At 46.5% G+C, this 10899-nt stretch overlaps 1 protein-coding gene across 1 annotated transcript in view; it reads left to right on the top strand.

Moving 5' to 3' along the window:
* Window positions 1-1093: 1093 nt before the first annotated feature.
* SPTBN1 (spectrin beta, non-erythrocytic 1) overlaps window positions 1094-10899 on the top strand; it is a 91578-nt gene continuing 81772 nt past the window's right edge. The window contains exon 1 of the mRNA XM_026033829.1: window positions 1094-1290. Coding sequence (XP_025889614.1) covers window positions 1143-1290 — 148 coding nt within the window. The 5' untranslated portion in view covers window positions 1094-1142. The remainder of the gene's footprint in view (window positions 1291-10899) is intronic.

Raw genomic sequence — 10899 nt, 5'->3', positions numbered from 1 at the left:
GTCCCCAAACAGCTTTTGCTTTTGTCTTTCCTTTGGTTTTCCACTCACGCTGTAGCGTGGGGTGCACGTGTCCCTCTTGATAGCGGCGCCGTGCACGCGGGTGGCTCCTCGGCGGCTCGGCGCCTCTCCCGCAGGGCTCAGCCCCATTCCTGCAGGGCTCAGCCCCATTCCTTCAGGGCTCAGCCCCATTCCTGCAGGGCTCGGCAGCGCCTTTCCCATGCGCCGCTCCTCGGGTTCGGCCTGCGCAGAGGGTGCCAGGAGGGAACCGGAGCCCAACGGGAGCCCCGCGGCTCTCCTGCAGCAGCCCGGGACCTTCCTCTTCCCCTGGAGGAGGGTGTTGCGCTGCCTTCACGCTCCTAACTGCACGTGAAGTGGGGCTGGAGGGCCAGGCCGCTCTCCCTATCCGGCWGCGCGAGGGAGGAGAGCCTCACGCACCCGGCGCAGGAACTGRGTGGAGGACCTTGTGTCATCTCGTGGGCCTCCACCTTGCTGCYGGGGAGGCTTCGGAGCAGCGGCTCCACCAGGGCTGTGTTTGTCTGCATGAGATCAGAGACATTTTCCCAGCACCGGTCGCACTGTCAGCGTTTGTATGTGAGGAAAGGAAGATTTCTGCAGAGGGTTAATGCTTACAATGCTTTAAGCTTTTTTTTTTTTTTTGTCAGAATTAGCACCGTTTTGTAAAGGTGTCAAAATCTTTCTCACACGTCAGGTTTTTCTTAGCTGGCTTATCCTTAGGTCAATGTGCTTTAGTCAGCGTGCACGGACTTAGAAAGCAAGCGGCTTTGGAGAGTCAAATTATGAAAGGATCTTCCTGCACCATTTGGCTCCATGATGGAGCCAGACATGGTAACTGCGTAAACATACACAGCTGGCTGCTATCTTAGCATCTTGCTTTTGCCAAGGTCTTCAAGTTTTAGAGGCCTCAAAGGGTATTCAGGTTCTTTCTGAAGAAAATGATGGTTTCTGGCCTATCCTTGGGCTGGTATTGGGGATTTTGTGAGACCAGAAGTCTTGAGCCTGCATGTTACTGCTTCAATCCAATGTATGTGTGTTGCCTAACCCTGCCTTGTTATWTTGTGATTTCCTTTCACAGAGCTGTTTAAGAAGGATCTGATGCTGAGGGAAGGCTGAGAAGACTCAGGATGACGACCACAGTAGCGACAGACTACGACAATATTGAAATCCAACAGCAGTACAGCGATGTCAACAACCGCTGGGACGTCGATGACTGGGACAATGAAAATAGCTCCGCTCGGCTCTTCGAGCGGTCCCGGATCAAGGCCCTGGCCGGTGAGCGCTCGCCTCGCGAACTGCATCGTGTGCTGTGGTGTGCTGTGGTGTGCTGTGGTGTGCTGTGGTGTGCTAGAGTGTGTGTCCTCTTGTCAGGAAACCAGAAATTCTTGTGAGGTCAAGTGCATTCTGACTGGATCATTTTTTACTGAGGTTGTTCCTCTAAATTGACATTGGTGAGATATGGGGGTCACACGTTGCTTTGCAGGATGTGCTCATATAGCTATGAAGATATGTATGTTTGTGTGTGTGAACATGGGAAGCCACAGGTTTTGTCCATGCATTTTTGTATTTTTTTAATTAGGAGGCAGTATGGAGGAAGGGACAGGAAACAGGAGGAAAGTATTTCACAGGATGCTGGTTTAGTTGCCCGCTGAGCCAGTTGAAGGAGACTTGCTCAACCAAAAAGGTTATTTTAAAGAAACTGGAAGTTCACAAGCAAACAAACCCTAATTTGAATTCCTGGAAAAGGAGAGCTCGGAAAGCTGGTTAAATCACCAGTACCTGAAATTATTTTGCTAGATTATGCTGTCTGGTAAATTCACTAAGTAGCTGAAAGTATAAAATTTGCAGTATTCTCTTGAAGATGTGGATAAATAGTCAGTGGTTTGTTTGTTTCTTTCTTTCCTGAGTCAGTTTTTCATAGAAAGTATTGGTGAAATTCAGGGATTACACATGTAATTCAACACATGGTTCTGTAAATATGTCAGGTAAAGTGCTCACTTTATTCTAATACGTAGAAGACATTCCCACTGCATTTTACATAAGTGTGAATTTGTTGCTTAGTCGTCTTTCAGTCTCACCTGCGTGGTCACAATGGCAGTGACTTTGGGTGGCTCTCAGTGACGGCAACATTTGGCTTGTTTACCCAAACACATTTCCAGGTGTGGAARTTCCTGTGGGAGAAGACCTCCATAAACACCCCGTCTTCCTGTTAGCTTCCCAGATACATTGCTTTAAGCGTCACCTGTAGCCAATGATATTTAAATTTTCAGAATWTTCATAGATTTTGTTGTAGAATGTATTCTATATAGATACTTCCRTTTCAAATGAGGTAACTTTTGTATCTCTAAATATTCTAAATTCTAAACTACTTGGGTAATTTACTTGAGTAAATTACTTGAGTCACATGCCTCAGTTTTGTTAGATACTAACATTTTGGCTGTGTATTCACCTTGCTTTGATTAGGTTCCTGTTGTTGGCAATGACATATGTTTCCAAATTCAGAAGAAATCAGAAGGAAAACAAAATTCTGCTTCAAAGTGTCGTCATTTGGACTTACTTAACACAACTTGCCAGTCCTGAAATAGAGAAATGTAGTAGATGGAAGTAGTTGGCATTTAGTAAATAATGCTAAAGTAGGGAGTTCCCAAAGAAGCTTCTGAAATATATGCTCTTTTCTCTTGAATAACAGCCTGATCAACACAGAAATTCAATTTGGTTTGGTCTTTCTTTTGCTTAAAACATTTGATTATGGCATATTAAAGGGTGTTTATTAACCAAGGGTGATCAAGATTATGTCATGTTCCCTCTGCTCTGAGGCAATGCCCTGCAAAGCAAGTTTTATGCGCTCTGTAAATGATTTCCCCACTCTCATGGTAGCGTGCCCACATTCCTGACCTCTGAGCAAAATGCCCCGGTAGCGTGGGACATAATGMAGGTACGGAAAGCAGCTCAAAATATGCGGATCCCTCTGGAGTGAAAGTTTGGTTACAAGGACAGTTTTGCAAGCAGCMCTTTAGCGTGTTGAAGCCTGCTTGCTAAATTTACCCTGCCGAGACCGAAGGTATCGTTGCTTCATTTGTGATTCCGATGAGACCGACCGAAGCACCGTGTACCCTTTCCCTGCTTAATGCAGGCCCTGGGAATGCATTAAACCCAGCACACCTTTAAATTCCAGGCCCTGGGCAGGATCAGGTTTGGAGCGGGGYGGCAAGGAAATAAAATAGTTCACGAGGTGGACAGAGAGCAGATCGGATAGCCCGTGCTCGGGGCAGCCATGGTATCAACTAATGGAAATTCTCGCAGGAAGAGTGTGTTTTAAATCTTTAGAAGACCTGTTAATTACAGGAGCTCTCATCACGGGTTGCATTGGAAATTTATAGGTAAAATGCCTGATCTGGAATGGAGCTGTGTTAACTGGGGCCAGGAAGAGATGGCTGCGGCCCGTGGTGGTAGACTGGTATAAAGTTGCTGTAAGAAAAGAAGAGTCTTGACTTGGTTCTTTTAGAATTTGATCTTGTTTGAGTGGGGGAAAGGTATAAAGTATTTTACTGCTACCACGTTAACTGTTATTGGTTATATTTTATTTCTTAGGTATGGAGATACTGTTGTTGCAACCTCAGTAGCAGGACTGGGGTCCCAGATCCAGCCGTTAATGCGGTGTTTGTTCCAGTTTTGTGGGAAGCAGAGCCCCCCACCTGAGTAATGAATAATAAACATGAAACTCTTCCTTCAAGAAGTAGTGAAAGGAAAGTACTTAAATTATTTAGATAGCCTAAAACAAACACCAATTTCAAAGGAAATAATTTTGCCGAAGATTTGATTCAAAGCCGTATTTAAACATTTTCCCAGAGTAAAATGTGTTTGCTTTTCATAAGTGCCACTCATAATTATTTTAATTTGATACGTTTCATACCTACGATGCTTTAGTGCTATTGTTGGGAATTTTGTGTGCTGCTGAAACTTGGGGCAGGCCGCTGCACTGCTGCTGCACTGCTTGAAATCCTCATCGTCRTGCAGGAAGGGAGGAATGGAAAGAGGTTTATAAGGCTGGTATTGCAAATCAAAGGTCCTGGTTGATAACGGGAGCCCCACATTGGGCTCTGGAGTGCATCACTTTGCCTGCCTGCTCCCCTGTTTTCTCCTGGGAATTTGCTGCACCCTCTCTGTGAAGGAGAAGTAGTTGCTGTCCAGCTGCATGGCTTGGATAGTATCCTGCCTGGTGGACCAGCTGCCCCCTGGCTGCAGGATCTGCAGGAGGGAGGAATCACTGCACTTCCCACCACTCTGGACCCTTCTGAGGCCCTGGCTGTGTCAGTGGCTGCTCTTGCTGCTGTAAACCCCCATTTCCTTACAAGAAAGCAATGGGCCTGCCAAGGTCAGGGGAGGAACCCAACTCTAGGACAAGAGCAACTGGAGGGGAGCAAAGAGCTGCCGAGGTAGTTCTGTCCCTCTCCCAGCAATGCTGGATTTCTGAATAGTAGTTCATYGGGTTCAGCTGTGTCTGTACAAAATGAGACCAAAAGGTGAGATCCAGCCCCTGCTGCACCAGTGATAGCTGCCCACGGGAGCTGCCAGGGTGTTGATTGAGTCACCTCATGTCAGAAAGCGTTTTGCTTTCCTGCTTGCATCTAATGCTCGAGGTCTCCTACGTTTGACTTAGATGGACGCTGGTACTTTCCAGATACCAGGATCTTCTCAGCCCTCCAGCCATCAAGACAGTCTTTTCAGCCTGTCCATCTTCTGACAGCAGGATTTTATTCCCTGAGGAACTAGCTAAATCACAGCTTAAAGACTGCCCAGCGATRCCCAGCTTTGTCATCAAGTCTTCATTTCATGGCGATGACAAGGTGACTCAAAAGACTATCAGTATCTTGAAAGGGTCTCAAAATGTACAGACCAAAATAGCCTGAGTCTTTAACCTTAATTATAAGTAACTGCTTTCAAAATTAGAACATGGCAACTGAGAAGTGAATATTATTAGTGATCTGTTCCCAGTGAAAGCCAGAAAGCAAATGGTTGTTCCAAATTAAAAAAAAAGAAAAATCACCTGGTAACTCACTCACTTTTCAATCAGAATCCAGATTTGAAGGGATATGCAACCAGATTGGTTATCATTCATGTTGGACTAACTCCCTCGGCAACTGATCYGAGAGGAGGGTAACTGATGCCTGCAGTGCAGGGTAAGGTGTCCCACTATAGGAAATCAGCTTTCACCTGCCCGTGTTCTCGGTGGCTCTGTGGAAGGTCTGGTCAGGAGGCCGGGTAATTCTRCCCGCTCTGTGGAAGTCTGGAGGGTATCGTGTTTGCGCAAAGTTCTTCATTCACAAATCTGCAGGTATCCGTTGCCATCCGTCAGGGACCATTAGCTAACAAGATGCGCCGTGCAGCCCGGCGCAGGGCGCACGAAAGCCTCAAGGGTCAGCTGAGCTGGTCAGCAGAAGGCCTCACGCTCTGCCCAGGGCGTGGGACGTTCAGAGGTCCARGCTTGCAGTCTCAGGTGCTGTTTTCAAGTAGTGTGAGCGTTGTCACCTCCAAAACTTTCCATTTTTYCAGTTAGTTAATTCAATATTAAATAAAAAAGTGCTTGGCTAAAGGTAGGAATTTTTGTGATCACTTGTATTTTGCCCTTGTGTCCTTTGGGTTTGCCTGCGCGATTGGATGGCCTGTGCCCCACCTGTCTGACACAGGAGGAAAACCTGCAGGGTTTATGGAATAACGAGGCTTATCTCCCCGGCACGGGCGTCGGAGCTGCACACACCCCTCCCAGCCCCACCTGTGTGTGGGGCTGAGGACAGCGCTCGTGCTGCACGTCCATGAGCCCCATGGAGCCCCATGGGTTTAGCAGCACGGGAAGGRAGGCTCCCTTTGGAGGCCTCTTTCTGCAGCTGTCCGTACTGCACAAAGGGAAGTGAGGCTTGTAGTTCAGAAGCACAAGGGGAAAAACACTGAAGTTATTCCTGGCATTGTACTATTGAAGTCTTCTGAGTATAGGGGAAGTCTTCTTAATATAAGGGAGATAATAAATCTATAAATATAGGTTTAATATAATCTGTCTCTTGAAGATTTGCACCTGGTAAACATGAGTAACGTGTAGGGCTGGTTAGGCCTTTTGGGCTTAATACTTGAGCTGATCCTTCCACAGCTCCAGGACAGAAAGGCAGCAGGAGGGACAGAACACAGAGTTTTGTTTGGACAAAAACAAGACCAGAAACCAAARAGAAAGGTCCTGCTTGTATTATTCAGTAGGTATTGTGCATGTGTTTGCCCCTGCTCTCTAGCACAGCAAAATTCTCTTACTGTCTTACTCAAAATTACTTACTCTCTMTTACAGCAAAATTCCTACTGTTTTCTTCTGACAGACTAAAAAAAAGAAATAAAATCTGCACAGTCAAAATAAAAGGTCAGGTCTCAATTCAATAAAAAAAGGGAGGGGAGTAGCAATGCTTTAGAGTTTAATCCTCCTATCAAAACCGAAAGGTTTATTCTTGCTTTTAAAAGAGCCCAGCGAGAACAGCCTCTTGCAATACATTTCTTCAGTCTCCAGTACTGAAGATGCCGTGAACTTTGAAATCAGTGCACTGATTGTAGTAGCGAGGAGTGTTAAGGAAGGGGATTCTGCAGCGTGRTGATGCTTGTGAGTCCCACGGAAGCTGGGAGGCCGACAGAGGTGAGGTCTGAAGGACGTGCGAGGGATTCACTCGACCCTGGACAGAAACACAAAAGGTCTTGGTGACGAGGCGGCCGCTGCATCTTCCCCGCACCGCGCAGGGGAYGGTGCTTGTGCTGAGCAGCCGGGGGCTAGCGCGGAGCTGCGCGATGAGCGTGAAAGGCCTCTGCTGGAGAAGCTGGTTTTGCTTAGAGAACCCCCAAGAGCTGCTTCAGCAAAAGCTGTTCAGCGTGTGGGCCTGCCCCAGTGCTTTCCTTGTGGGTTTGACTCCGGGAGCAGTTCCTGCACCGCAGTTTCCGAGCTGCAGTCCCCGGAGCTGAAACCAGGAGCATCATTCTGTGCAGTGTCCGTGGGCACCACGGGAGGAGGTGGCTGCAGGGGCTGCTGCCCCTCTGCCCCTCACCCGAGTGCTGCCCCTCGCCCCTGCCGAGAGCTCTGCAGGCGAGAGAAGTTGAGCCCCTCTGTCACATATAAAGTGTTTGGCTTTAAGTAGCTGGTGGAAGCAAACAGCAAAACCCAGCAAAACAGAAAAAAAAMCCCAAACCTCAGTTATTAAAAATATTTTGTTTGCAGCATGGTTATTTTAAACATCATTAGTGGAGTTATGCAGAAAAAAGTATCCCAACATGTCTATGCTGCATAAAATAATTTTCAAGGAAATGTGATCGATTCACATTTTTGATGTGACATCACTGAATATAATTTGGTCCAGATCTTTTGTACCTTATTGCTACAGTAACACCGTGCCTTTGGTGCCAACATGGCGTAGTCGTTTCTGAGGTTTTGTCCTTGCTTTAGGATCAAGTGAGTGATATGCAAACGGGTTGGAGGTAGGAGTTGGATCCTTTGCAATCTGCTGGGATATGAGAGCCGGGAGCCTGTGTAGCTTCCTGAATACAGGGCCAAGCGGTTGAGCAAATATAATCTATCCGGTTGGTGGAATGGGCCCTGCTGGGGTGTTTGCAGAGCAGTGTGTGTGACTGTGCAGTAACGAGTGATGCCTGCGAGGGGCTGCATCCTGGTGAGCGCTCCGGAAGGACAGGTGGAGCTGGAAGAGCAGACCGGGCTGGGAGCGAGCGGCAAGGGAGCAGCTGCTGGCAGCTGCAGCCGTTCTGTGTCCCCAATCRAGTTCTTTCAAGATTAAGCAATGTCTCTCTCAAGGGGGTTGCAGGAGAGCCCAGCATCGTGCCAGGGAATGAGGCTGCGGAGAAGGATCCCTGGATCGGCAGATTGCAGCGCGTTGGGCTCCAGAGCCGGGATGGAGGACCTGTCCCGGCCCCATCAGGCGCAGAGCCCGACGCCGCCTGCCCCACATCCTCCCTGTCACCCACCCCATAGTGCCGGCGAGGCCGGGGCAGGCAGGTTGTGACCGCGGTGCCACCGCGCAGGCGCTGGCGGGTTGGGGCCAGCGTGGTGACCAGGCCGCTTGTCAGGCGGCGCCGCTTGACGCGGTGGCTCGGGACACCGCGCGCCCTCCTGCCACCAGCCGCGCCGGTGGCCGCCACGGCCCCTCGGAGGAGACAGCGAAACATCTTCCTTGGCTGTTGGAATTGGAGCTCTGGCGGGTATTTAACACCAGGAAACCATGGGGTAACTGTTAATGACCCCTCACTGAAATAACGCGTTTTTATTTATCTTGCTGGGTCCTGCCCTACTAGAAAGGATTTCTTATTTATAGAGACCATGTGCCAATAATGGCAATTATGTTGCCTTTTTTTTTTTTTTTTTTAAATTTATGACTTTCATCGAAGATACTTTTGGCTGAGGAGTCATCTCAAAATCTAGTCCTGGGCATGTGATTTCAAAGGAGTCTGCAAAAAATGCGTATGCAGAAGGGAATGTTCTTGTCTCCTGCCTTTAGCTTCTAACGAACAGTGTTTTTGTGTTTATTTTATTTATTCATCCAAATCTGCAATGTGCCTTGCGTTTCTGCCTCTGTGTGTTGCTCGGATACTGCATGAAAGCCCTCCCTGGAGTATAAATAACGCCTAGCAGAACATACTGCAAGGCTGAATGCAATATAGGATTAAAAATGTTTACTAATTTCTGCTAACCTTGGAACTCTTCTRATGGGGAAGGTTTAGTGATGAAATCATCTTCTCAGATCAGAGCCTTGATTCTTATCTTGAGATAATATCCTGGGGAGATACAGGCARCAGGAATAGGAACAGGAATGAAGGAATGAGGATGAGACAAGTACAGAAGTTTATTTGAATCTACTTCCAAGATACTTTATTTTTTTAGTTTCTATCTCCCTTTCTAACAATGCTTAATGCTTTTAGTGAGAAATCCATACTTTTTTTCCCCCTCCCAATTACTGCTACTACATACAGGAAGGTGAACAGCCTTTAGTTGTAACAAAGATTTTGAAGGGGAGTCAGGGTAAACACAGGTTGGAAAAGTATTTTTAAATGTGGGTGGGTGTATCCGGGGGGTWGGAATCTTAGCGCAGGTTGTGTTTGTGCAGTGGCCTTTCTCGGTGTTGTTTTTGTTTAACCTTTTTAAAATGTTGTTAAAGCTGGAAAATGGATGTGTGTCAGTCCTGGACATGGATGTCTGTGTGTCTGTGTGTGTGCATACATGCACATTTACAGGCAAAAAGCCCTTGGTATCAATCATTAAGCTTTTTTTTTTCCCGCTCTTCTCTCAGAGATGGACAATTTCCAAAAAACAAAGGGAGAAATTTTGTTGGTAAGATTGGAAGGAGGAACATTTTAGAAAACAAGGAGGTGTTTCTTTTTTGTCAGATCTAAAAAATTTCCAACAAAATTATTCTCCAGTGCTTCTCATTTCCTTCCTCTCCAGGCCATGTTGAACGGACTACAGCGCAAGGCCATACGTAGGTTTTTCTGGTACTTTGCTTAGATATGAAGGGGTCTAAAATTCTCTAGGGAGCCTAATTAATTTTGAAGGTTTGTGTAAGGTTTATCATTTATAGGGGCAAGCCCCTCCAGGTAGGGAGCCAGCAAAATAGCGAGGTGCCCTTCTCTTCCCTTCCCCTAGACTGAGCACATGTGAACATGAAATTAGAATATCTAAAGCAAACRTCTCTAGAGTTCATACACTATATATAGGGAGCAGGGAAAATGGTAGAAAGAAATACTCTGGCATATGTTGATTTATAAAGATCAGTATGTTCTGCTTGCCGTTTTCACCCCATTTCTCTTTTGTTCRGCAGTATTAAGAGCTTGAGTTTTGAGGCCTGAGACGGTGATTATGGTATAGCAATAATCTGTCCTTTCCTCTTTCCATGGTCAAACTCTGAAAAAAAGGAAACAGTGGGAAAAGAAGGAAAGGAAAATGGGAGGAAATCTCTCCCTCTCCCTTACCCCATGCTATTCTCCGCCTTGCACTGAAACATAGATGAAGTTCAGATAAGAGGGGAGGGAGAGGCAATAAAAAATTCCAGCTTTTAAAAAAACAGATTCAAACTCGTAAAATGAAATTTCTGGGGAAAACCAGGAAGTGTTTTCATGCCAAATTTTTRCAGAAAGTGAGTATGTTAGGTGCGTACCTGTGTAACAGACTTGGTTTTAATAGAACTTCTTAAGAGTTATCCATGTAAGTTAGCAATCCCGTGTTGTTGCTGGTCTCCTGGGCCACAAACTACGCCTCTGTGAAGGAGCTGGTGCAGCTCTTCAGGGATGTCTTCCTACTTTCATGGGTTTACAGGGTAGGGAAAGCAGTGCGATTCCAAAGAACTCAGTTGCATTGGAATACAAACCATATATAAAATATATATATATATATATGTATGTATGTATTTTTTTTTCCCCAGGCACGAGTGGTTCTTGTAGCTTTTCTGGCAAGCATTTCGCTGTTGCATTTAGCAAGGACATGCTGTTACACAAATAATGTCAACTTTCCTGCTAGTCGGGGAGTTGTGTAAACTGTGCTCGTTGAAACCTGAAACCAGGTGGGACTGACCCAGTTCCAGTAGCCACGCTGATATTCTGGCTGCTTTATCRAAGTTCCCCGAAGGTTTAGTGCTGCTCAGACCCCAAACTTAACTTAGATGTTGGTTTTAAGCCCCGAAACTGGTTTGTGTCTCGGGCGCAGCATGGAGCGGTTGGGATGGCTGCCTGTTTACTGTGGAAGACAAGCACGTTTACAGGTTCCTCTGTCATGTAAATCCTTCTGTAATGAGAAAAAAAAAAAGAAAATTCAGTATTGAAAATCTTTCTGCAATGAAAATCCCCTGTGTTTCAGTCTGCCCC

This window comes from Nothoprocta perdicaria, unplaced genomic scaffold (genome assembly GCF_003342845.1).
Source record: "Nothoprocta perdicaria isolate Ctin4 unplaced genomic scaffold, notPer1 scaffold_133, whole genome shotgun sequence".
Taxonomy (NCBI): Eukaryota; Metazoa; Chordata; class Aves; order Tinamiformes; family Tinamidae; genus Nothoprocta; species Nothoprocta perdicaria.
The sequence above is the reverse complement of the archived record's forward strand: the minus strand, read 5'-3'. Positions and strand labels throughout refer to the sequence as shown.